This window comes from Danio aesculapii, chromosome 1 (genome assembly GCF_903798145.1).
Source record: "Danio aesculapii chromosome 1, fDanAes4.1, whole genome shotgun sequence".
Taxonomy (NCBI): domain Eukaryota; kingdom Metazoa; phylum Chordata; class Actinopteri; order Cypriniformes; family Danionidae; genus Danio; species Danio aesculapii.
In genome coordinates, this window is record NC_079435.1 from 44,351,628 (window position 1) to 44,379,044 (window position 27,417).

The following is a 27,417-nucleotide window of genomic DNA, read 5'->3' on the forward strand; positions in this document are numbered from 1 at the left end:
TGCAAACTCCACACAGAAATGCCAACTGACCCAGCCGAGGCTTGAACCAGCGACCTTCTTGCTGTGAGGCAACAGCACTACCTTCTGCGCCACCTGCTTTGTTTTTTATTTATTTATTTAAAAAGTGCATTAAAGCTGAAATACAACCTGAAAGACGACTATACAACATTTACAATCACAAAACAGGTGATTATTTTACAGTCTTAATGTTTAATATATGAAACTGTCACTTTTAGCTGAAATTACTTTAAATGTAGTAGTTTGTGCACTAGCATAATACAAATTAATACTGACATGTTAAAGGGCACCTAGGTTAGCCCTTTTTTCAGGTTTAATATAAGTGTTTTGCGTCTCCAGAATATGTCTGTAAAGTTTCAGCTCAAAACACCCATCAGGTTTTTCATTATACCTTTAGCAAGATTCTATTTTATACATTTTTTCACTAGGGGGCTATTTTGTCGTACTGCGCCTTTAAGGCTAGTCCTCTCGCCCACCATTTCTACGTGCCTTTCTGCGTGCCTTAATCTCCTCCCTCAGCTGCGTCAGACAACAGACAGACTTAAAGGAAGCAGATCTCACGTAGCGTTTGTGAGAAATACTACAGTAAGAACTTTACCAATGAGTATTTGCACTCTTTTTGCACTCAATATCCACTGCTGTATGGATATCTGTTTCTTTAATGTACAAAATAAACCTGATTTAACGTCCACAAAATGGTATTGACGCGTCTTCCTTTATAATTGTTCTGACATGCGGCTGTGCTGATGAAGTAAAGCTAAGCTAAATCGCTGTAATTCATTACACACATGCACTGTTTTAAAAAATTTTTAAACATGTGAAACTTACTCTTGATCACATTTGATGATCATTGATGATCCTAGCAAACTGAACAGACCTTTTATTCCCGGTTGCTTTGCGCACATCTGGTCTTGTTGATATGATTAGACACGCGACTACCGGGACGTTAATACACGGAGCTGTCAATCAATTTGGTGGGCAGGGGGACTGCACTCCTACGTCAAGTTGCAGTCAATCTGAAAACCGCTCCAATTGGTCCACCGTTTTTATGTTGTTAAATTGAAAAAAAAAAAGGACTGGGTGTGTTTTTATCACCCAAATATGAAGGTTTATACACTATACCTGCACATATGTCTGTCCAAACAGCTTGAAAAGTAGATTTTTCACCATAGGTGCCCTTTAAATTAAATTAACATGGCTTTCAAAATGGGATGTTGATAACAGACTGACAGTACACTTTTTGTGGTAGTATTATATGTTATAATAGTATTTTTTTCCAGCGTTGTCTGTTAAAGAAAGACTAATAAAGCTTTTATGTAACATTTCTTAATATATTATTATAAATATGTCTCCTGATCTGAATCCAATTGAACACTTCAGTCCAAGTAAACTCTGAAGAGACATTAAGCTGAACATCTCTTTGAGCAACTCTAATAGAGGGGTCATTGTTGAAGAATGGAAAAGATATAGGTTGCAAATTGTAGCCAACTTGTTCACTCTATGCCTAGAAGTCTTAGTGCTGTCATTAAAAAAGGGCCATACTAGATATAGTTTTTGATGTAGGGTATAATCATTTTTCCATCACCATAAAGTAAAAAAATAAATAAAAAAATAGCAATTTAAGTTTTGTTAACCTTACTTTCATGTTATAAGTAGGCCCACACAGAATCTGCACGCGCAGAATTCCGCAGATTTTCAACAGATTTTTAGCCCATCATTATTTCTGTTTATTTAGTTGTGTAAATGTGTGTAAATCTATATTTATTCAGTTTTTAAATTAATTACAGTAATATTATTGACTAATATGAAAATGTTCATATGATTTATGTACAATACAGTTTGTAAAGTAATATTTTCTGTCTTTTAGTAGATACATGAGAGACTTGCTTTGTTATCAAATAAAGTGAATCTAATTTGATTTGCATTTTAAACATTAAATAAAAGTTTAAAAGATATTATTATTTATTGTATATATTAAGTTTTTAGTTATGATACTCCCAAAATAATTTTGCAGAAATCTGCAGATTTTTAGCAAAATTCTCCACAGAAATAGCAAAAAATGTCCGCAGATTCCGTCTGGCCCTAGTTATAAGTTAAATAGATGCTAGGCCTATATTAAACCTCTTGTCAACATTTTGGAAATTGTTTTTGTTTTTATTGAGATATTGTTTAAAATGTTACTTTTCAAAGGGGGTGTACTCAGTATAGTATAAATTACTCATCTTTATTTCATTCTGTCTAACGTTACAGTTATCCGTGCTGTTGTACTCATGGAATTTTCATTTCAAAATGGCTGCCGCATGACACTACATCTAGTGGCTGTTTCCCAAATAGCAACAGATTGTCGCCTATTGGTGATTATATGCTCTTTGCTATTTGTTAGCACATTATGAGCAAATGCAATGTTATAAGCGTCTCCCAACAAACTTCCAACCACCCATCCTGCAAGTCGATTGTGTTGAAAAGCCTCATGTATTGTTTCTAATGGACTGCTTCAGATAGCACATTTGACACAGTTGTAAGTATCTGTCGGGTCTGATGTGCAGTGTGACAGTGATGGCAGCAGTACCTTGAGTAAGAGCTGAGGCAGCGGTGGCAGCAGCAACTGCAGAGCTGTGCTCAGGGTTATCAGTGTTACATTCAGCCCTCAGCTTCATGCGCTCATACTCCCTCATCCTGGCCAATGCCTTATCTAAATGAATCACTGTGTTACCTGGAAGAGCAGGAAGGAAAAAAATGGAAAAGAGAGAGCGAAAACTGTTCAAGGGGAGTATGACAGAATTCAGCCCAGCACAGCCCCAGCCTTAGCAAAGCAAGAATGATCATAGGTAAAGCAACCCCAGCCTATAGGTTTTTAGCATCATTGAGCTTGAGCAAAAATGCTCTTGTCTTCTTACCCAGGTCATCACTAGCAAACGGTTCAAGGTTGGAGGACGTAGACAGAAGGCTCTCGTTGTCCATGGAGTCTCTGTCTGGTACCCTCTTTAGTACAGAGTTGGATTTAACGGTTACAATCTTGTCAGAGGCATCCTGGAAACATAAGGGAGGAAAAATTATTGGCTTGTGTGATCATTTTGTGCAAAAAACAAACAAAACAATAACAGATGGAGAGCAAATGTCTCACGTTGTCACTAGTAGCCAAGCTCTCACTAGGCGTGAGCTCTGATTGGGAGCCTGTAGCCCATACAGCTGGACCTAAAGAGGAGGCCTGTTCATCTGCCACACTCTTCTCCGTAAGGTGTCTCGTTACAATGTCCTGGTGGTCCAGAGCCAGAGACACATGGACAAAACAAATAAATAAATAATTAGTCCTAGGATTAATTAAAGATTAAATCACATCTAAAATAAAATGTTTCTATTATATATTTTATGATGTGATAGAACCTAAACAATTTTGTTTTATAAATATTTAAACTTATATATAATTTGTATGATATATACATTTTATGCAAATATAAATAAACTTTTTTCTCAAATATACGCATGTGTGTGTTTATATATATATATATATATATATATATATATATATATATATATATATATATATATATATATGCTCATACATATATATATATATATATATATATATATATATATATATATATATATATGCTCATACATATACATAATACATATATGCACATACATATACACAGTACACACATATATTATGTCAAAACAAACTTTTATTTTGGATGAGATTAAATCACAATTAATTTTTTTGCACAGCACTAAAATAAATAAATAGATGTTTATTACCAATACAAATTATTAAATCTCAAAGAAAACTGTTACAGAACTCTCTAAAGGGTCTACTAGTGCAGTGTAAAACAATCCATATTAAAAGTTAAGTTTTGTTAATTTTTATGACGTTACTATTAGCTATTTAGATAGATTAGATAAACTACAGACAGTACATGCTTGTGTAGAATACCTGCAATGAATAGAGCGCCCTCTGGCGTAGATAGTCTGTATTGAGCAGCTGAAGCTCATGGAAGAGCTCAATGAGAAAGTGAGGGCGAGACTCATTTTGAGAAATCAGTGTTGCCACTTCAGAGTAGATGGTTTCTCTCAAGGCCTCAAAGAGTGAGAAATCACTGCTCACATCTACAGAAGAGAAATTTGCACAATAAAAAAAAAATGAATAAAAGCAAACAAAAAGTAGATTAACAACTGCAGACACTGCCAATTAATTTTACAAATATCTAACCATTTAAAACGTCAACATAAGTGTAAGTAAATCATTTGCAAACGTTACATTCAAACCACTGCTCACTGAACATTGAAGGAATTTTAAAAGCTGTGTTTAGACAAAACCATGCGCAGATCAATTCAAAAGCAAACATCCATATAAAGAACACACTAGAATTAAATGGTGTTATCAATAAAACAGTGCCCCCCCCTCCCCTTCTTCCAATGTTCTAATATAATGCTACTGTACAACAGAAAGGAAGTGCTTCTAAATCTGTATGTGTGAGAGAGTCTACCCCCTCAAAATAAAAACACCTAGTTCATATTTAGCGCTTGTGGATATAGTTTATATAACAGATGAGGAAAAAAGATACACAAAAAGGAACACACATGCAGAAAAATGTTAGCAAATAGTTAGCAGATCAAACAGCTGATGAACATGGAGTTACCTGGGACTTCAGTGCATGCAATTCTGTTAGAGAGAAAAGGTGTTCTCCAAGCATATGCTGTGAAGAAACCAAGCACAGAACCAAAAATGAAATGGGAACGAACAGAAATTAAAATGAAAGTAGTGAGTAACATTTTAACACAGCATATGGACACAGGGGACATAAACAAGATGTTTAAACTAAATAAAAATGGGACAAATGTTGCTTCTCCTGCTACACTGCTGGAAGGTGCTTCTGTGGTTGTCAAATATTAGCAATAAGAGAGTATCCATTGTTCTGCATGTGAATATAGCGTTTAATCCAGTGAGATCTATAGATGAATGAGATCTGTATGAAGAGTCATACCAGATGAGAGGTCATTTGGTTTGCTGTTTTTAGTCTTGCTGTCCAGTTTTTCCTGTGTGAGCTTGTCCAACAGACCCTGATTGAGCTCTTTACATTTGACCTGATTGGAGCGCTCTCTCTCAAAATGAGAGTCACTTGAAACACTGTCACTGTCCACAGAAGCTGAAAGAGAGGATGAAAACAATAACTTTACTCTCATAGGCTTTATGCAATTTTGTTCACCTATTTTAAAAATCGAAATCAGCTTTGTCAATTATGCTACAGGTACAGACACACAGAGAATTGAAATTACGTTGCGATCAGAGTCTGGGTGCATACAGATAACAAAAACAATACAAATAGAATGCACATAAACAAATAGTTATAGTAAATTTTAGGAGAGAAAAAAAATACTATATACAAAAAAGGGTAGACAGAAGGAGGAGTGCAAATAAGTGAAGAGTGCAGAGCAATGAGACTTTGTTAAAAAGACAAAAACAATTTTCAAAATAATAATAATAATAATAATAATAAGTAATTAAAATAAATTAAAATAATAAATTAAATTAAATAATTTTATGTAAATTTCAATTAAAGTAGAACAACAAAACTAAACAAAGGAACACTAAAAAATAAATTAAAATAAATTAATTAATTAAAATTAAATTAAATAATTTAAAAATATTCATTCATTCATTTTCTTTTCAGCTTAGTCCCTTTATTAATCTTGGGTCGCCACAACGGAATGAACCGCCAACTTATCCAGCATATGTTTTACGCAGCGGATGCCCTTCCAGCTGCAACCCATCTCTGGGAAACAATACCACTACACTATGGACAATATATAGTATATATATATATATACATGGACATATATATATATATATATACACACAAAAAACAATACAAAGCTGATTTTTTTTCCTTGCTCTGATAAAGCATTTGTTAAAAACTTCAACATGATTAATGTTTTCTCTGTCTAAACACAACTATCATTATTATATCTAGCAGATTGTTTTCCTCATGTAGCAACAGTGTTAAAAATAGCTTGGAAAAAAAAGTTTAACGTGACTTAAATTACATTTCACAGATCACATTAATCAATTAATCATTAATAAGCAGAGATGTCTCAAGCACAGGGAAATTGTTCAGGTGAGAAGCGCAAGCAGATAAAACACTGTCGTTTGCCTGCGTAGGTCAGCATGCAACAAGCTGCATGTGAGGACTGGATATTAAACAACTTTGTTCACGTACCGTCAGGAAAGTACTGCCTGAAGTTACCTGAACTGAGTCTAAATTGGGCATTTAGGCGGTGGTCATTTGACCGTTATAAAGTTTGTTGCGCCAAACATAGTGGTCATGGCAGTAAAAATCGCGGTCAGCCACTTCAAACAGTGTGGAAAAAGTTCAGCGTCGATGACGTACGTGGATGTGTGACTGAGCACCGCTGCTAACAGACAGGAGCAGATAACTAAAATCAGCTGATTCTTGTTGTTGGCCGGTCGATTGGTGCATCTCAAATAGAAATATATTTTCCTCCCAATATAATAGCCCTAATGTGATATGAAGATTTTTGCTTGTTAGTTACAGAAAACGAAAAACTGTTCTCAGAAAGTATGTTATCATTTATTTAATATAGTCGAAACATTTTCTGCACAGCTATTGACATCGTGATTGCGATATGATTAATCGTGCAGCACTATGACATACTATTTCTACATTCTGTAAAAATTAGCTTCGAGTATATCAAACCAATAATGGTGCAAGTCAAACTTTAAATACAGACACACCAGTGTTCTTCTGTCCCCTGCCTCTCTTCCTGCGGCTCTTCATGTTAGGAGTCTTGTCTCTGGATGCCAGGCTGGCCTGTGCCGCAGCCTTGCGTCCTGCTCTGAAGGTCTTGGTGACAGTAGTCGGGTCTGCTCTGTCTGGCAGGCTGCTCATAGACTCCTGGGAGTCAGGTATGTAAGAGCGATTATGAGATGTAGAAGGGTGAGGGACAGGAGATGAGGAAAGAGAGTTCTGCTCTATCTGACTCTGATGGTCAGAGGTAAGAATGGGCCTCTGACTAGAACGATTCAGAGAGGAGTTTAACCAGCTGGAGTTATTAGCATCAGCCAGATTATCAGAGTGAGACTGAAACCTATAAATGGAAGAAAAAAAATTAAAAGGATTAGTTTTTTCTCCTTTTTGCAAGATCATTTAGTTGAATGAGAAGCTAACAAACATTTAAAGCAATTCTTACCATTTTTAACCCCTAAGTCAAGAGCTATTTTGAAGTTTCCACCTGGATTTTGCCTACCCGAATTCAAAATCTCCCAAAACCACATGCAGAGGTGTGAACGCAAACGTTTGGTATCATTTTAAAGAACACCCTTTAAGTTTTCATAAAACACTGTTGAAAGTGACTTAAATAATTGTATATGTTGTCTGTGTTATAATAAACCCCTCCAAAAAAGATACGCTTTTTTTTTTTGTAAACTCAAATTTGAAAGTGTCCCTTTTAGGTTTTGTGTGGTCTAAGTTGCTGTAATTAATTTTGGTGGTTCCTGCACATGTCAGTTTTCATAGGAAAAAAAAGGAAAATGTCTCTATCATAATCTATGCAAAGGTTATTCTATTCCAACTGATGAGAAAATTTAAAGAACGCAGAAGTAAATTACGTCACGGACCCGGTAAGGAGAGTTTATGAGGTTAAAATGTATTTACATCATAAAGAAATATTGTACCGTTTCTCTGCATTATTGAGTGGAGATCTCTGTAGTGGAGGGGGGAAATTCATGTACTCCGTTTTGAGGGATATATTTGGATCATGATGTTGATCTGAGCTATCCTGGTTCTGCTGGAAATCTCTTACTGAGGGGGGAAACATGGGAGCGAAATTAAATCCTGGAGACAGAAATGAATTTAAAAAAAGTTAATATTTTAATACTTTGGCAATTTCTTTTAAATAAATATTTACAGTTAAATGGCAGACTTACCAGCTGGAAAAGGGGAGAAATTTGGAAGTCCAGGAATATTGAGTGTATTGCCAGGTGGGTAATTTAGGAACATAGATGCAGGATCATGTGCAACACTTTGATTCTGCTGTTGTCCTGATGATGACTGGCTCTGCTGCTGCCGCAATAGATCATTCAGAACCTGCTTTAATCTGTCACAAACAAACAAACAAAAAAAAAAACATTTGTGATAAATTAAGCCAAATGTTACAAAACAGATTCTATTTTAGTCAAATCCTGTTTTTTCAAAATTGCTTCAAAAATGTACTATACAAATACATTTAACTAAAATAGATTTTACAGTATTTTAATCCATCATGTTTGAGCATAAGAATTCAAATGCAACATAATCTGGCTCTACAAATATTGGTAACACTTTCAAATAATAGTCCATTAGTTAATGCATTTACTAACATGAACAATCAATTAGTACAATATTTATTATATCTTTGTTAAAGTTAATATCAAGTTAAATAACATTAGTTCATGCTAACTCACAGTGCTATAACTAATGTTAACAATACAACTTTAAATTAATAACGCATGAATAAATGCTTTACAAGATTATTCATACTCAATGTTAGTAACATTATTCTAAAGTGTTACCCAAATATTTGATAGTGTAATATATAGAAAATGTTTCATTCTTAATAATTGACCCTTCGCTAAGCCACACCCAAAAACTGTCACACACCAATCGTGTCTTAGCAACCGAAGCTACGCGTAAGAGGTCTGTCAAGATTTTGAGCGAGGGAAACAAGCCAAAGCGTTGTGCATATGGATTGTGCAAATCTAACACCCGGTATCCTAAACGTTTGGATGGGGTGGTGCAATTTTTTTCCCCTTTCCAAAGCCTAAAACCCAAGGGGAGAAATGCCAGCGGGGATCAAGCTGTGTGAGGGGTTGTAAAAGCAGCACAATTCAGTCATATTTCCATCTGTTCAAGCAAAACAGAGATATGATCACAAACTGAGCACTTGCGATCAATATACTTTACCCGCAGCTGTTTTTCAGTCATTTATATCCATCATGTCCATGTCAGAGCTGATGTCAATATAGCAGGTTAGTGTCTGCTTTTATATTTGGTGTTGGATTAATATTTGCTGGTAGGGAAAATCTATTTGTTCAATTCTGCCATTTATACTTTGATTTGCATTTCAATTTATTTATTTTTTACACTTAACTGCAAATTAGAATGGAAACAGTTTACAACTTTCTATGAATTAACTATATAGAAGCACAGTCCATGTGTGTTTCCTCGTCAGTTAGTAACGCTATATTTCATTGCACAATTAGTCTATCAGACTTTTTGGCTGAAAAAAAGAGAAATCACAGGTTAATTTGTTATTATTAGAGTATTTTTTCAGAGTATAAGTATTTTTTCAGAGTCATCTATCCTGCTGTGCATGAACTAAGCTGTTGAATGGTCAGTGTATGAGGCGGCTAGGCTTTAGCTTCAGTTTTAAGTTATTTTCTAATATGTTGCGTATTATAGGTGAATATACCCCTGTAATGCATACTGCAGTCCTTTTTTGTCTGGCTTTCTCAGATATCTCACCTGTTCCCAAAAATGACTAATTACGCCATTGGCAATGTCTGACACCGGCACATACATATTGTAATAAACGTCCCAGGCATGAAAGCTTGACAGGCATAACAACAGTAACTAAGGAGGGCGGGGCTTTGCAAAAGGTCAATTAATAGCTTATACTTTTATTTTTTTAAATGAATGTTCTTCTAAAGAAGTGTAAAGACGCACCGATTGACATTGTTCTGCTGCCAAGCCAGCTGTGTGTAGCACTGGTTTAGCTGGTGCATGATGAGAGGGACCTGAGGAGAGGTCACATTATTGGGCACAACACCGCATGGGCCTGTGAGCAGAGCCTGCAGCATGTATGAAAGTGTCTACGGAGGAGAAAAAAGATGTTAGTGAGATGGAGAAATCAAGTCGTTGACAAAATCCATTTTTGTACACTCTCACCTGCTGATCCTGAAGCAGAGTTTGGCACATGGTAGTGCTGAAGTTGAGCTGTTTCTGGAGGTGTGTGATCTGCTCCTGCCAGTGTGCTGGTGCAGCACCTTCAGAGAGAGACAGATCAGCTGCCCATCGCAGGTTCTCCTGCCTCTTGGCTTTGCTAGAATTTCCTCTCTCGGACTGCGGCTGCTGACGAGAACGACCTCTTGATCCACGAGGGGAAGGACTCGTGTTAACTTCCCTGAGAACTTTCAGACTGCAAAATGTTAAAGACTGTTAATAACAAATGGGGTGTATTTCCTATACAATCTAGAAGCTTCTTTACAGTGTGCCTTGTGTTTACCCCTCTCTGCTATTGCTATTCCTGTTGTAGTTGCGTTGTTTTTGTGCAGAGCAAGCATGTCGTTCATCGGTGGAGCTGGACTCCTCTCCCTCATCATGTTCATCATCGTCATCATCCTCAGCTCCTACCTCAGAGGAGTAATCATCATCCTCATCATCACCAAGAGGACACCGTGTAGAACCACCCCAAGTGGCCACGGTTCTAAAAGGAAAAATATGATTAGCATCAACTACTATTCTGTCAGAGAGCTGAAACTGTCAAGGCCATCAGTTACCTTTCATCACGACTGTAGGACTGGGTCTCGTGTGTGTCGCTTCTGAATGGAGAGTCAGGAAGTGTGCTTCTCCTCTGCTGCTCTGCCATCAGACTCTCCAGTTGTTTCCGTCTCTGCCTCAACTCTTCACGCAACATCTGGTGTCTTCGCATCTCTGTCCACAGCTAATATAAAATATGCTTTTATACTATAAACTTTGAAAAACAAAAGTTACTTTATAAAACATTACTGCACACTACATGACTTTTCAACATTGGCAGATCGATGTGCCATTCACACTACATGACTTGATTTTGTGTCTTTAAATTGTGGTGGTGTTCACACTACATGACAACATAATGATCCACAAAATGGAGGATTACAAACGCCATGATCTGATAACAACTTGTCCCCAAACAGCTCAGTCAAGTAGCCGAGCAGTAATAGAGTTTTTAATTTTTGTAATTTAATAACTCTTTGAAATAAAACTGACATTTCTTTAATACCCTGACGATTCCTAAATATCTGTGTATTTCTTCTAACATTGTTATTTTTTTAAATTACAAAACAGAAAAGAACTGAGTATTTCTACTTTTAATTACCATATTGGTCAAAATGACTGCATGCATGTCTGCAACTTTTCATCGTGACTTTAAATATGTGTGCCTTTTTGTCTAGCAACTTCCTGCTAGCATAAACATAACTTTTGATATCAAAAACATAAATTTACTTCAGATATATCTTTCGTGGGGTCGAGTCGGCCTATTGGTCTGGAATATTTAGCATGCTAGACATTGGATTTCCATCTGCGAGGTGTTAGCGATGCGACAGCGAGCCTCTTTGATGCGTTGTTCAGTAGTTCACACATAAAGACTGCTGAGCACCCCCAGATTTTTTCCCCGATCTGTCGGCGAGCTTGTTAACTTCCATATCGGGCTTAAAATCCTGTAGTGTGAACTAGGCTTTAGCAACGAACTTTCCCCTGCTAACACATCATGCTGATAAAGTTGAGCTGCTGTTGATTGCTTTGATGAGCGCTGATAAATGTTTATTAATATAAAAGTTTACATTTCACAAGGATGCACATTATTATTATTGCAAAATCTCATGAAACTGCAAACAAGCCATTAAAATTTTAACATTAGACAGGATTGGCAAGAAAATCTATACTTCTAATCATTAATATGTTTTGATGGTTTTATAAAGACACAAGATAGTAGTATTTAACTATTTTAAATGCAACTTTCGCTTTACAAAACTCATTTGATAAATAAAAACAATATTTTTATTTGGATTACATTCACACTAACCTCATTGTCAGTGACGGTGACTGGAGGAGGTTCAGTTGTGGGTTTGAGGCACTAGTGTTGGCTTTAGCTGAGGAAGAAGATTGTAATGGTACAGGAGCAGGAGTAGAGGCTGCTGCTGGAATCTTCCTGCTCATCTGACCACTGGCACTACTGCTCACAGACGACTGAAAATACAAGAGTTAAAAAAAATAAACTCAGTCTATGCAGATTTGCAGCTGTGCGTTTCAGGACAGCAACCTCCTGTAAATCATAAGTGCACATGTTTGAAGTACCTGAAGATCAGGGCAAGCCCACTGTATGTCCTGTATCTTCCCCTGAATCTCCAACAGTCTCTGTCTCTCTTCATGAAGCTGCTTTAGTTCATGCTGCTGCTGCTTGAGTTTCTCCTCATACATCTCTCTCTGAAAAACAAACATCAGACAAGCCATTTCACACAGGTCACTTTGCTGCAGCTTGATACTAATGAAACATCTCACATTCCCATATGACGAGCACACACTAACCTGGCCTTATCACAGAGGGCAATGTCTCTCTGGGCTTTGGGAGCTGTTGCTCGGGTGTTGTTGGGTTGCTGCTTTAAACCCTCATCCTCATTAGCTGTAGTACCATCTGTATCATCACTCTATAGTAACAATAATGGAAATGTTGACAAGGAAAGCTCCATTCACACTATATTTGCATGATGGATGACCAGAGCCTCCCCAGGCCCTCACCTGCACCATGGCCACCAGTTCTTGAAGTTGTCGGAGTTCTGTTTGGCTGTTTGAAGACGGTGAACTTTCTGAGCATACTCTGCATCACCCCCCAGACTGCTCCTATGACTGGACCCTGAACCATCACTGTCCCTACCTCCTCCTCCTCCTCCTCTAGCTCCGTCGTCATCCTCCAGCGCCTCCTCATCCTCCTCATCTTTAACTCCATGGTAAGGCCCTTCTCGGTTGTGCTGACATTCTGAAGTGATTACAACGCAAAAAAGTCAAGAAGAAAAGTGAATATACTAATATTTCAAACCTTGTTAATACAGCATGTTTTTAAGTTTAGAGTATGAGGCTTGACCTATGATTGAAGGGATGTGAGACTGCGTAGGTTGGCTGCTGAGCGATTATTGATTTCACATTCTGTGTTTAGGCGGCCATCTCTATTATTGAGGCACTGCGAGTCTTTGTCAAACTGTTCATGTCCATCCAGTTACTTGGAGTCTGTGGTTGGGCTGGATTTCTACAAAACAAAACAAGTTACTTTCTAATTTGACCTCAATTAACTTACAAGCAGCTAGTCCACATATTTTGTACTGCAACCTGAACATTCAAAGCCAGAAACTCAAAACCCAAATGTTCACTTTAATACACCAATAAAATGGATTTCAACTTCATACCTGATGTTGGTGACTGGTTCGTGGTTCTCCTGCTCTGAATCAAACATGGCCTCAAAAAGTGAACCGTCCTCAGTTCCTCATCTTCCTCCTTCACATTCTCATTTACAGTATCCACCACCATATCTGATGTCTGTTCATAATACTGAACAAGCTCTCTTAGCTCATTCAATCGCTTGTGCACTTCCTTCAGCTTCCTGTATTAAGTGACAAAGTGGTAATCAAATATAGAGAGCTGCAAAAAACAAACATGCAGCAATATCCTTTAATACAGACTCTCATGTGATATCGAATGAGATGACATTACAAACCTGAGTTTGTCAGCAGAGTGGCTGTTATCATCAATCTGTGTGTAAGCAGAGGAGGAGTCCTGCCTCACTGGACGTGGCCCATTTCCCTCTCTACCCAAAACTGAGGGACGCTCCGACATGCCTACAAGTGCACTACGCTGGCTGACGCTCTGACCTGAAGAAAAACACATTTCCAATTGAACAATTAATCTAAAGAGAAGAGAGACAGTAATCCTATTAGATGCATGTGTTATGTGAGGGAGGGAGGCTTACAGGAACTGTTGTTGAGGGTCTGGTCTCTAAGGGAATGGAGTTCTTTAGAATCTTGTCCCATGGTCTGCTTTTTGTCCTGTAACTCCTGTAGTTAGAAAGTTTTGCGCTGGCCGAGGTTGATGCAGTAGTTAGTGGGGCAGAGGAAGGTAACTGACCCCGAGAATTATGGGGTAGTGCGTGATCGGCACACCTCTCTTGAAAGAGAGAGACATTCTGCCTGCCGTCGGTTGTCTGGGACCACCTGAGACTGAAAGAGTGTAGCAAGGGTTATAATAGTTTGGAATTTGTCTTTAGTTTTTATTCGTTTTGACTTTTGTTTTAAATTCAGTTAGTTTTAATTTGTTTTTAGAGGTAGATTTACTTGTTTTTTATTTACAATCATATTATATGCTTAGTTTTAGTTTAGTTTTTATCAGTTTCAGTATTCGTTTTAGTTTTTTTTTTATAAATTAGAATATTTGTTAGGTAAAAGATACAAAATCATCAGAATATTGTACAATAACTCAACCAAAGATATATTTTTGAAACCTGTATTCAGAGGTCACATGAACACTACCATCTACCCATCCTCGAATAGCAGTCCTAAGTACCGTATTTATGCAAGGTTGCTTCTGGGGTTGGATATAAAGTAGTGATAGAAAATTCAAATCTTTTCCACAAACCGGATCTTTCCTGACCATTCTCCCATGTTAGGCCTCAACATATCAAAAATATGCTGTCAGCAATAATAATTTCAGCCAGTTAAAACATCAGCATAATCTGAAAAATTTCTTACAATGATTTAACGTTACGTTTTGCAAGCCAACTGAAGCATGATTCACTTATTTAAATTCCATTAGGACTTTCTGTTGTGAAATAAACTTATGTTTTGCCAGATCCTGTTATTTAAGCCCTCTGTTTACACGCGCTGCAGTAGTTTAAGTTTAGTTCAGTCACAGCAAGCCGTTATGTACTGTTTGTGTTCGGTTCACTGAATCACAAATGCACATTATTATGAGTTCACCTGTTCTCAAATCCGATCTCTGTGTACTGTTCTAATAACTGAATAACTTGGGAAATTGGTTTATTTCGAGTCAGAGGGCGTATCAGGCATGTTAAAAAATAAGTATTTGTGGATAAGTGCTTACTGGAGACAAGAATCATTTCAAATGATTCGGTTTCGATTTGGTTCAACCGGTCCACTTAGAAGATCAGGTTAAAAAGAATGATTCGTTTTGCGATCAGGGTCCTAATTTGAAAATTAAACGCATTATTGGGTGTGTTTAAATTAATACTTTTAAGTATTACTGCCCGGGTCGTATTTAATGCTGTCATGTCCAGTTGTTTCTGCTGCAGAAGCAACAACAAGGACTGACTGGAGAAGGACTGGCTTGATCCGACCAATGGCAGCAGGATTATAGACTCCAATATGCCGTACGGCTCAACAGCTGGCGTAAAACTGGCATCACGAAGCAAATATATTGACTTCTAAAAGGTTTGTGTATTAAATACATTTACAAAGACGTAAACGAAGGACATTTTGCTATAATTTTAGCTAGTTTTGCATGTACACAATATAGTTTCAGGGAGTTCTAGTTTAAAAAACTCTCTCTTTTATTTTTATTTCAGTAAACGAAAATGTTTTTCAATTCTAGTTTTTGTGTTCATTTTCATTAACTATAATAACCTTGGAGTGTAGTAGTTATTTAGTGATGCGTGAACCATTAAAAAAAATAAACCATGTGGTTAGTATATAAAAAAAAAGTACTATATCAGGTAATGCGGAGATATTATGCGTTTTATATCCCATACAAATAATTGACAATTTACAGGTGAGCTGAAAAATGGCAATGTACATAGTAGTAGTAGTACATTACTTAACAGTTATAATTTTGGAACGCTAAAATTTGTATTATTATAAATTGTAGCAATCTGTTACATATTCTTGGTGATAAAAATATATTTGTAAAAAATTGTCTGGTTCACTGTGTATACCTGAGAATCGTGTAGTTGGTTGTGAAACCGCTGGATAAGATCATTGAGTTCATCATTGAGCTCTGAAGTAATGCTCCTGCCAGACACACTTCCAGTAGTCTCCGTAACAACTGTAACACGTAAAACAAAATAGAAAACATGTAGAATAAAAACAAGCAATTCTAACGTCTAAAGGCTCAAATCCCATCGTAAACATCACTCGTACCAGTGTCATCCATCACTGCTATGGCTAGTTCAGCGCTTTGCTGCATGGCCAGTAGTGCAGCTTGACGGCCTTGTAGTGCTCGGAGTTGCTCCTGCTGTTCCAGCATCTTTTTTAGCAAGTCATGCTGCTTTCGCATATTTTCTAGCTCTTCTTTCTGCTCTCTACAGACCCCATGGCCCTAAAAGAGAGGAAGATTTCAGTGTGGCAAACAGCTAGTATCAACATATGGAACCATATAGCAACATCATGCTGAGATTTAAGGTTGTCAGAGGCATTACTGTCAGCTAAGGTCTAGGATCAACAATAAGCATCACCACTGGCCAAATGCCAGTGCAAAAGACTTTCAGGACATTCAATCATAGATTTTATGTCTCAACAATAACTTGTAATTTCTGTTACTCTTGGTATGAATTTTGATGATTTCAAAATTATTAGGGTAACATTATCTAATCTGTACAGGCATTTAAAACTTCAGATATCATTTTGACACTTAGACAGTCATTTCTAGATATTACTGTAGGCTGAAATGTATTCTTTAAAAAACTATTACATTTTATTATGGCAGGTCAAACTACTGACCTGGCCAGGTTAGCAGGGAATACCACCGCTGAAATCAAAACTAATAAAGGCTAAAGACTAAAGATATTCTTCAAGCACTAAACCCCAAAGCAGCTGCTCATGGACCAGTAATTAAGATATACTGTCCTATTCTAAAGCTTGCTTTTCCTTTGTGGAACTCCCTTCCGTTTTATCCTCAAATGAACTCAATAACAAAGTATAAGGGCTACACGGTGTATGTTTCAGCATTGATATTGCAAGCTGACCAGGTGCTACAGTTCTGAACACATTTTTGTGGAGTTGTTGCAAAAGTGTAAAGTGAAATTATCGTTTGCATGTGCTTTTAAGGCCTGACATTGGATCATCATTTTGCAATGTCAAATCTAGCCCTACCAAGATTATTTATGTTTCTGAACACAATATTAGACTGCCCTTGCAGTCAAGAAAAAATGTAAAAACAAAAAAGATCGTAAAAGGGCAGCATCTAACAAGCAGAACATGCATGCATTACCAATATCATCTTACAGTTCCATGGAAATCTGTCAGCATGAAATGTCTTCCTGCAGCATGCCAAATCTCACCAAAAAAATTGAATATCAAAATGACATACATACAGATTAAAAGTATGTTTGATAAAACGAAATAATTAAGACACTACACCAACTTGCCTCACATTCAGTGACAAACTAGAAACATACTGTAGGAAAAACAGCCAAAAAAAATTAATAAATAAACAAAAAGCTCCCATTTGCAGAAATCTAAGTGAGTGTTTGCAAGCCATCTTTGCTTACAAAGCATAAACTTCAGACTATTATAAATATTCTATCAGATTATATCAGACTACTATTCTATTTCATCTAGGATTTCAGAGCAGTTTACAAGAGCAGTACAACTTTTACTATCTTACATGTAATTAAAGTTTTCAAGATTATAGAAAATAAAATAAACAGGCCAAAAACATCAATATAGTATTTCTCCCTTGAACTGAACACAGGAATCAAAACTAAAATTACAACTCGAAGTCCTCACTACATAAATATAAAATACATCTATTTTGCATACTTTTTGTAGTTACATCAATAACAGACAGTTGCCGGTTATTAGACAGCTGTCATTTTAAGACCTGGTTGGATATTCTCTCCCCAATATTTGCTTTTTACAAGCACTTTTGTTTAAAAATGGCAGGCTTTCACCTTTATTACGATAGGACAGTAGAGATTTCAGACAGGAAAGCATTGGGAGCAGAGGGAGGGGAAGGATTGGCTAAGGACCTCGAGCCAGGAATCGAACTCGGGTCGCCATGAGCACGTCGTGCTATATGTCGGCAAACAATACCATTAGGCTATTGGTGCCGACAAATGGCTGGCTTTTTGACATGGTGTGTATTTTTGAGCATTAAAGTGCAGACTCTGAGGTCCCTTGTTTAAACCATTACTCCTCGGCATGCACACAGAACCAGTACTGGATTCAAATGTCTTTTCACAGCTGGGTTCTAAATAAATAAGTTTAATGCCAAGCACATTCTGCTATTTACAGTCTTGTCCATCAACATTTCAATAACTTGAAACGGTATTGAAAAAAAGATTGTGGAGAAGTTCAAAATCAATCATGGTATAAAATTGTCATATCGTTAAATACTACTTTACATTCCACCTTGCATGCCCTGTACATTGTGATGATCAATGTTCAGTTCAGGCACCAAGAGACCCCCAGGAATGGGGCCTTTGTGCATACTCACAGTGGCACTGGAGGTTTCAGAGCGCGGCTCCAGGTTCAGAGACGTGCTCTCGGCCACCGAGCCTGAACCTACTGCAGAATCCACCGTAGCACCTTCATCATCCTCATCCTCATTTTCCTCGCCTGTAGAGCGCAGGGAGGAGGGGCAGGGCTCAGAACAAACCCAATTTAAAACTAGCCAATACTTGCAAAAACTGCTACATTTGAGAATTAAACGGATATAAACTGAACAGGAAAAAAGGCAACAGCACAAGACAATTATCTGGATATTAGATACTTTTCTACTCAACTTCACACTCAAAAACATTAACATGCACAGCTACTGCAAGTGAGGTCACCACTGAAGAGCAAAAGCATGCTGAGGGGAAAGAAAGACGACATGTTGCCCTAGATTTGGGCTCCAACATTAATCAAGGCCCTCACCACTAAGAATAAAGCCTAACACTGCATATCTGTGGTATGATTCAGGTTATTAGGAGTGCTGGCCAGGTTTGAGCAAGGTCTGAAACTAATTCATCACTAGACGCCAGACAAATTTCAGTATTTGTTTGTCTTGGCATTTTCTTTCTCTCAACAATACAACAATCATTTGTTCTCCAAAATCATTTCAAATGACAGAAAATAATATTGAACTTATAAGGTGCAGCATTTATTACTTGTCATTTATTGTCAAGTTACCTTAACATCAAGTTACCTTAAGTAGATATATTTAAATGCAGTTTTACAAAAGCAGATTCTGTATTTCAAACTGCACTAAAATCCCCCGGCATATAAAAGAATGAACTCAAAAGACTCAACTCCATTCTAATATTTATTTTTTTTTTTTTTTCGGCTTAGTCCCTCTATTAATCAGGGGTCACCACAGTGGAGTAAACCGTCAACCTATCCAGCAAATGTTTTACACAGCGGACTCCATTCCAGCCACAACCCAACACTGGGAAATCCATTCTAATTTGCCATTTTTAGTTGCTCTTGCAAAGGGTTTTAGGAATGTACCAAATAACTTATACTTGACAAGCTTTGATTAGGTTTTTGTAATACTGTTATTATTTAACTTTTTTTTTTCCTTTGGAACAACAAATAATATGCCTCTAACTGAAATATTTGACTGAAATTAGGTACAAATGTAATCAAGCCATTAGAAATAAACCACAAGCATTAACTTTCACAGCCCTATATTGGATGCTTGGGCAGTAGGCCTTAAAAAGTGTTGTCATTTTGTGATAACCCACAAATTATAAAGTTTATACTAGTGTTAACATTTGCATGTCTGTATTTTACATCTATCGGCCACTGAAAAACAAACTACAGTACCTGAAACTGTAATATATTAATATATGGTTATTAAACACACGATCAGCCAATACAACATGTCATATTTCGCCTACTAGCAGTAAAAATTATTAGGGTGGCATATAACAGAACAACTCTCTAATAAACAAAAAGAAAGATACTAACCAGCATCTTCTGAAGAAAACGCAGGTAAGATTTCTCCTGCTCTTTCAAGTGAGAGATGAGGAGAGAGAGACGTTCCACGTTTGCAGGCACATCGTTCTTTTCCACCAGGTCGTCTCTCATGGATGTGGCCTTGCCAATGTATTCACGAATTTGCACCAGTTTACTGACAACCTAAATGGGAAAAAAAAGCTATGTGAATAAACAGGAGCACCAAGCAGGAAAGATGCTAAAGAAATGAGCAGAAAGGTATGCAGACTGAAAAATAGATGGAAGAGACAGAAGGAAGTGAACAGAAAGACAGGGAAGAGAAGAGAAAGAGACCAAGGAAGAGCTCACACACACGGACAGTGGCATATTTTAAACTGGCCTAAATTCTGAGCGCTCACTGACACATCTGTGCTCCAGTTTTTGCTCAGGCAACAACGGGGAGAATGTTCTAATGAACAGAGTGGTTGTACAGTCTACTTTATTATTTTAAAAAGCAGACCATTTTAAAGGCTTTTACAATGGTCAGCTTACTATTCTTAATAGACAGTTACATCAGTTTTAGGGCCAATCCCAATTCTACCCCTTAGCCCTTCCCCTTATTCCAATTCTCTTTAGCTTAAAGGCGTAGGGCTAAGGTGAAGGGGTGAATAGCCTTTCGAAAAGATTTTTTCAGGAGTGCTGAAGTGCTGTCTCATTTCTTAGGGGTACATTTTAAAGCCCTTCCCCTTCACCACTCAGTTTTAAGGGCCATTGGAAGGGGTAGGGGTACCAAAAATAGAATTGGGATTGGGCCTCACAATACAAATATGTAAGGCTGCATGATAACAGTAAAAATGTTAATCACGATTAATAATGACGATTATTCCTTTGGTTAACTTTTATTTTACATGTACACCAACAAACTTCACAGCAACAAATATAAAAAAAAAACACACACAACTTTTAATAAAATAAAAAGGTAATAAAACTGGGTGGAGGCAGCCATAAACACTTAGATTAAGAATCTCACTCACTACTCTGTCGGTAACTTCTGTGCTGACCAGCACCTATAATAATGATCCAAACGTTTGTTTAGAGTGGACCCAGTATGTGCTCAAAAAGTGTGGCTACATGTGGTGAAGAACAATGGCAAAGATAAAGTCTAACTATTGTAATAAAACTATTATGTTATAAAGCAGGGTGTCACGACCAACATGGCCAAGAATTTGCGGTTGGTTCACATATTTCACAAACATTGGATTTAAAAGAACGCACCAGGTTTTGTGCAGTTTAGGTTTAACTTTTTAGCGTGCCAAGTAGTTCAGTGTTTTTAGTTAAATATCTTGAGGTGAAAATAAATGGCGCATTCTCTCTGCCTCCCCATTCATTAGCAGAGGACGTGCAGGAGAGATGGCTTACACTCCGACACTCATAATCTTAGCTTTTGCATTGGACATGTAATTATTCACTTTCGATGTGTTCAAATATTTGTTTAAACGAATTTTAATAAAGCATATTAAAAACATGTAGGTCTAATCAAGGAAATTAATCTTTAATTCTAATAATTTCATTATTTAATATATAAAATAGGCTAGTCTTTTCATAAAGGGTGTTTAATTGATCTGAACTTTTAATTCGATTCTTTTTTTTTCTTGTAAATTATAAAAAGTTGCATCAGATCGATGAAAACAAACCTGAATTCCAGAGTGAACAGGACCAAAATTAGGCTATTTTTTTTTACATTAGAACAACTGGATACATTGTCTTCTGTCAACATGACTGGCAAATGCGTCGGGAAAAATTCATAAATCTCCATGTATATTTGGTTAATTTAGAAAACAAATGTTGTCTGGTTTATTAATGTTAGCAAGGCATAAAAAAAGGCAAAGCAGAATTCTCCTGAGCTCATTAGCGGCACTGACAACAGCCACTTTGTGGTGGCTTTTAAGGTGGTTAATGAGGTTTGTTGTGTTGTCTTTGGAAGCTTGGATTGAACAAGAGCAAAGGCTACCTGATCAACATCACATTACTAGAAAAATACGCTTGCAATCTAGAACAGTCACTTCATGCTTGTGACGCAGTACAATTCGTAAACTCAGCCCATTAAACTAACGGCTTGGTCTTTATACTGTAAAATCACGATGATATTAACCTTATTGATATCATTATCCGCGATAATAATATGATTAATTGTGCAGGCCCTAAATAAAAGTGTTAAAATTAATCTAAATTGTTATGATGCATCACAATATCCTGACTAATTTAATTCTAAAAAGGAAGTAATTATGGATCCAAGGTGAAACACAAATACACACAACTCAAGACATTACTAATTAAATTAAACACATCTTGATTACCCTGACGGCTAATCAATGGAAAGCTCTCCTCTCCCATCCTCCAAATCCCAACCGGGCACCGTCCAGACTAAAAGGTTCTTTAACCAACTGCTGGAACTGGGGCAAAAAGCTCTTTCCCAGGACTCTGTTTTCTTGGGTTCCTTGCCCCCCAGTGGTGGAAGAGGTGGACGCAGTGGGCTCTTTGCTTTTGTATGTGTTGAGGTGAATTTGGCAGAGAAGTTGAAAGGTTTCTTGGCCTCAGTAGACCAGCTGTCTTTGATTGTGGGCTGCAGTTACACGGCCTTGAGAATCACTGCCAAATACTTCTCTGTTGGGATGAAAATGTGATATTGTTAGGATTACCAAATGATGTCTCTGACATTTGCATTTCCTTTTTAAAAGCTGGCCTGAATTTGATGGTGATCTATTTGAGATTAAGGGCTTGCTTCTGAGGATTTGCTTCAGAACAAGTTCAAATCTATGTACTTCCCTGTCGTGAAACAGTAGCATCTTTAGAACTTCAGCCAGATTGAATGCGTAAGTGAAAGCGTGTCATAACTTAATCCTGGTTTATAAAGCTCCACTCACCTCAATCCAAATCAGTGAAGTTATGACTGACGGAGTCGGTCAAGCTCAGCCTGGTCAGGCACAGACATCTGAGTGCTGTATTTGACATGAGAAAAGGAATGGGGTGTACGTGCTCTCCGTCGCCCTGCTCCAGGGGTAGACTCTGGAGAGATGTCATTAGTTAGCCTGCTCTCTGACATAGCAGAGAACTTCTTCCTGTTCTTCTCAGATGAGCGGTTGGCTTTCTTCTGCTGCACTCCCCAATCCTGAGAGAATGGAGAATCAACATTTATAAACATTACACAATCGGAAAGTTTAAATGAAGATTTATTGGTCAAGCTATGACTAAGCATGAGGTGCACAACAGCTCTCAAATATTGAACGTTGCAGGAATACGTCCTTCTCAAACTGGGAAAATGGGAAGCTTGTCTTTCCATGAAATAGATCTATATTCAACTCAATTGAAAAATATTTCCTGATTTATTATGACACAAAATATCAGTAATGCTCCTTTTATTTTTTATGCATATTGGCAAAATGCATTGCTAGTAAGTGGCTAAATTAGACTACAGAGGTTGTCAGATACCATAAATGTCATAACGAGGAACAGGAAATCACATCTATATACTAGATCACTTCAACTGCCTTGTGTGTTTATACCCACACCGCTGCAAGAGTTGTGGGAAGCTGGCAGTGAAGTTACATATGGTTATTATAGTTCATATGCAATATGGTTAGTTCATATGCTCATATATTAGGAAGCCTTTTAAAAATACTAAACTTTGCTGGTAACTGAGCTATTGTCCTGCACTAATCTAAAAGTAAACGAAAAACTCCTGCTGGCTGTTTGCTGAGGGAACCAAGGTGATGATATCAACTTCCGTGTTGCCTACAAAAACATCTCATGCCAGCAGAACTCTTACTCCTCCTGTTACAAGGAAGTACAAGATCCAGAACTGAAATCCTACCATATTGTTGAGTCTATCATCCAAGCTTCCATTGGAGATGGTCCAGTTTTGCAGGCTCCTGCTCGTCTGTGCCATCTTCAAATGGAGGTGCCACCCGTTGCCATGATGAACCAATCAGAATCTGCAGAAAACACCAAGTATTCTTACACAGACCTGACCAATAGAAATTAATTAATCTTTTTGTTTTCATGTGAAGGCTGAAATTTGACCAGCTGCCAAGAATCATTCAAAACTGAAATTTACTCACACTTTACTTAAGTCCAAACCTGTTTACTTTCTTTCTTATGTTGAACAGAAAAACTATTTTGAAAGAAAGCTGGAAATCTGTAACCACTTTCATATGTGTTTGTTTTCCTACTATGGCATGAATGGTTAGCTTTTCAACATTTTTTAAAAACAAATTTTGCTCAACAGAAAAAAAAAAAACTTGGAACCTTTAGGGTGAGTAAATAATGAGTAAACTTTCATTTTTAGGTGAACTAACATTCCACACTGTCGGTGAGCATAACAGCATTAACCTGAATAAATTAAATAAAACAAATTATTAAATACTTTGATATACAGAGAACTTAATTTTTTAATGTGATAATGTAACAGGGAGCTTGTGCAGGACCGTTTACTGAGACTTCAGGTAGACTGATGATAGTATTAACTTTCTTCAAAACACTTATTTACCATCATAACATCTCAATTTAGGGCTGCACGAAAATTGACATTGAAATATTTTTTTTGCTGTGATATATATATATATATATAATATATATATATATATATATATATATATATATATATATATATATATATTGTGATATGAATATAATTTCACCAGATGATTTGAATCTATTTGGAGAGATTTATTTAATTTATATCACTTTAGATGATCATGTATTTTCTATGCAGTGCATATGAACAAGATATAATAAATTACAAGCACATAAAAATATGACAAAGCAAAAATTAAATCTATATAAACAGTGCTTTATGGTTTTCTGGAAAGTCTAACAACATCCAAGTTCAGAAATTGAACAATAAAACATAAAATAACATGATCATCATTGTATAAGTAATAATATTTAATAATATCTTTATCTTTTAATAAATAGTCTAATCATTCGATGTGACCTGCAGATACAAACATTGCGATTAGGCATGGGCCGGTATAAGAATCTGACAGTATGATAACCTTGGATCAAAATAATCAGTTTCACGGTTTGTGCTCACTGCTCTAAAGTCTGGGTAAAAAAAAAAACTAAAACTTTTTCCCTTTTGAACACAATATATTTATTTTGAAAAACATTTAAAATATTTTGGAGCAGTAAACATGTCAGGCTAAATAATTCAAATAAATCATTGACTTCTATCTTCATTAGGTTCAAAAACACTGAATTCTTTACAATTTAAAATGGCGTCTTTGGATATGTTTTCTGCTGGTAAAACTGTTGTCCCTCCCCAAAAAAGTAAATAATAAAATCTTACATATACCCTACAGCATTGCAGAAAATTTGGCGGTTTTAAAACCTTGACTTTTCCAAACCATGGTATACCTTGAAAACGGTTATCGTCCCATCCCTAACTGCAATATCGATGCTCAAACAACATATTGTTTATCCTTACCTCAATGTATCATAAGAGGCTACAATTATCAATAGATTTGTCCGTACAATATTATTATTACTTTGGCCTTTTAAAGTCCCAGTAGTCACTGACTAACATTTATGAATCACCAAGGACCACTAATAATCTCTACTGCAAAAATGTAGCCTACATCTCGGACATTACCTGCAAATTTATCAACTAAGTTATCAGCTAACTTACCCTTTTAATAATGCATTTGTTGGGCAGTTTATTGTAAGTTGTGCCACAAGTCCCCATTAAGTTGTGACGCTGACTTATTTCAAAGTAGTACCACTGTATAGTAAAGGCAATACAACGATATGTTATAACGTTAAGGTTTTTATAAAAAATGTTAGTATGATAAAGTTATTGAATGATTGTTGTTTTCGAGCTACGATCAAATAACGTTAGTCGTACACTGTTAATGTTTAAAAATAATAAAATACATTGTGTTATTTTAATCTAATTGTAACTTACTTTCGAAAGCTGAAATCTGTGTTTTAGTCCCCTTGAGAAGCAACGTTAAACAGGTCTGGAAATCGCTTTCGTTAATAAGCGGCAAGTTAGATCCGTTAAATCGGTTGACAAGGTCAACCCGATCAGTTTCCCTGCTAACTGTCAACACTCGCTTCTCTCCATGCTTCCACCTGTGTAACGTAAGGAGAAACTGTGCTAAACGCATTTACTAATGTTTTAGGACAAAACCTGATGGTTAACACCGGAGTTTGGGGTACAACCTCCCCTCACAAACATAAAACCCTCATCAGTAAATCAATGACAGGAATTTTATGGCGAGTAACGTTAAAGGTTTTGGGTCTGTCACTATGGTAACCTCTGGCACGAAACTACAATCCCCGCGAAAACTCCCGGCTAAAAAATGAATCCCAACCAAGAACAACAACAATGCATTCAAACGACTCGGGCCTAGTTAATATAAACAGTAACGTTACACATTAAAGTCAGAAGCTAAATGTCAAATAAGTTTGAGAGCGTAATTAATTTTTTTAACCAGACATTGTGTTCTTAAACTTGTCCACCTGACACAAAGGCATCTGACCGGTGCATCACTCTGAGAAAACACGAGCCACTTCGGCCACCTTCAAGCGTTCCAGATCTAATGGTTTCATTTAAAAATGTTGTAAATGTTGATTAATTGACAGCAAAACCTTCACATATGAGTGATAGTTCCATCTAGGATACGAAATAAGCTGAAATGTATTAAAATAACTTTCAATTTCATGTGAGGGAGCTAGCAAGCTAACAGAAGTTGAGAGAGAAAGAAACAACTGAAGGAGAAAAGCTAGCATACTGATTTACTGAATAATCAGCGAACTCACCTTGAACGTTGTGGCGAACTCTTACTGTAGCATGAAAATAATTCCTATATGAAGCTCTGCAAAAATCCAAGACAAAGTGTCAATGCGTAGTGTGCCTTCCACTCGGAGTTACTGCCTCTCCAGTGGCAGCCATCTTTACCCCATATCCAAACAAACCGGCGGAAGAACACCGCTCTCATTTTCAATAAAGCAAAATTTACCGTGAGTTCTTTTCGGCTTGCTATGTACCTTGACATTAAATTTTTTTTATATTTGTATTTCAAGATGAGGTAATCAAAAATGACAAGCTAGTTAACAAATTAAAGCCGCAAAAAGCGGCACTACTTTACTTCTCGGAAGCATATGAAACAGTTGGAGAAGTTGTGCGCGATGTCTTAAAAGTACAGATGCAAAAAAAAAATTAGTCTGATGGAATGATGGAGTGAAACTGCAAAATAATTAAGCATTTTTAAAGAACACTTATAGATTGGAAGATAAGATATCAAATAATGTCAAATATTAATTAACGAAACATGTTCTCAGAGTTAGATTTGAACCCTAAAAATAAAAAAGCAATGTCAAGGGCAAACCCTTGTACAACTGCAAGGTTAAAATGATAGTATCACAATCGTTTTGTTTTTAAAAGTTCCTAGCCAACCTTATTTTTTACATAGATTAAGACATATGTTCTTTATCTTTGTGTCATAGAAATTTGCAGGGCCTAGAACAATAGTATTGGTCTTATAGTGCCCTTATGATAATTATAATAAAATAATGTAATAATTTAATAACATATATTGTTTAATGTTATTTAATGTGGTTCATTCTATATAAATACAAATAAATACTAAGTAAAATTAATTCACATCATGTATACTGACTTGGAGTTCTTAAACTTGTCCACCTGACACAAAGGATTT

The 27,417-nt window shown here is 36.6% G+C and overlaps 1 protein-coding gene across 1 annotated transcript in view; it reads right to left on the minus strand.

The window, feature by feature from the left end:
• Positions 1–23,671, minus strand: part of pcm1 (pericentriolar material 1) — a 33,674-nt gene extending 10,003 nt beyond the window's left edge. Inside the window, 41 exon segments of the mRNA XM_056460961.1 lie at positions 2,588–2,731; positions 2,916–3,048; positions 3,143–3,274; positions 3,953–4,125; positions 4,659–4,715; positions 5,004–5,165; positions 6,773–7,125; positions 7,712–7,871; positions 7,964–8,133; positions 9,741–9,886; positions 9,963–10,212; positions 10,300–10,500; positions 10,574–10,737; positions 11,863–11,912; positions 11,915–12,026; positions 12,135–12,261; positions 12,366–12,484; positions 12,576–12,613; positions 12,616–12,813; positions 12,919–12,936; positions 12,939–13,010; positions 13,013–13,080; positions 13,238–13,313; positions 13,316–13,431; positions 13,546–13,699; positions 13,798–13,890; positions 13,893–13,965; positions 13,967–14,044; positions 15,772–15,881; positions 15,977–16,154; positions 18,273–18,394; positions 19,726–19,900; positions 22,041–22,097; positions 22,099–22,137; positions 22,139–22,195; positions 22,198–22,358; positions 22,621–22,643; positions 22,645–22,865; positions 23,568–23,621; positions 23,623–23,652; positions 23,654–23,671. Of these exon segments, the coding sequence (XP_056316936.1) occupies positions 2,588–2,731; positions 2,916–3,048; positions 3,143–3,274; positions 3,953–4,125; positions 4,659–4,715; positions 5,004–5,165; positions 6,773–7,125; positions 7,712–7,871; positions 7,964–8,133; positions 9,741–9,886; positions 9,963–10,212; positions 10,300–10,500; positions 10,574–10,737; positions 11,863–11,912; positions 11,915–12,026; positions 12,135–12,261; positions 12,366–12,484; positions 12,576–12,613; positions 12,616–12,813; positions 12,919–12,936; positions 12,939–13,010; positions 13,013–13,080; positions 13,238–13,313; positions 13,316–13,431; positions 13,546–13,699; positions 13,798–13,890; positions 13,893–13,965; positions 13,967–14,044; positions 15,772–15,881; positions 15,977–16,154; positions 18,273–18,394; positions 19,726–19,900; positions 22,041–22,097; positions 22,099–22,137; positions 22,139–22,195; positions 22,198–22,358; positions 22,621–22,643; positions 22,645–22,865; positions 23,568–23,621; positions 23,623–23,652; positions 23,654–23,671 (4,882 nt within the window).
• Positions 23,672–27,417: the final 3,746 nt, after the last annotated feature.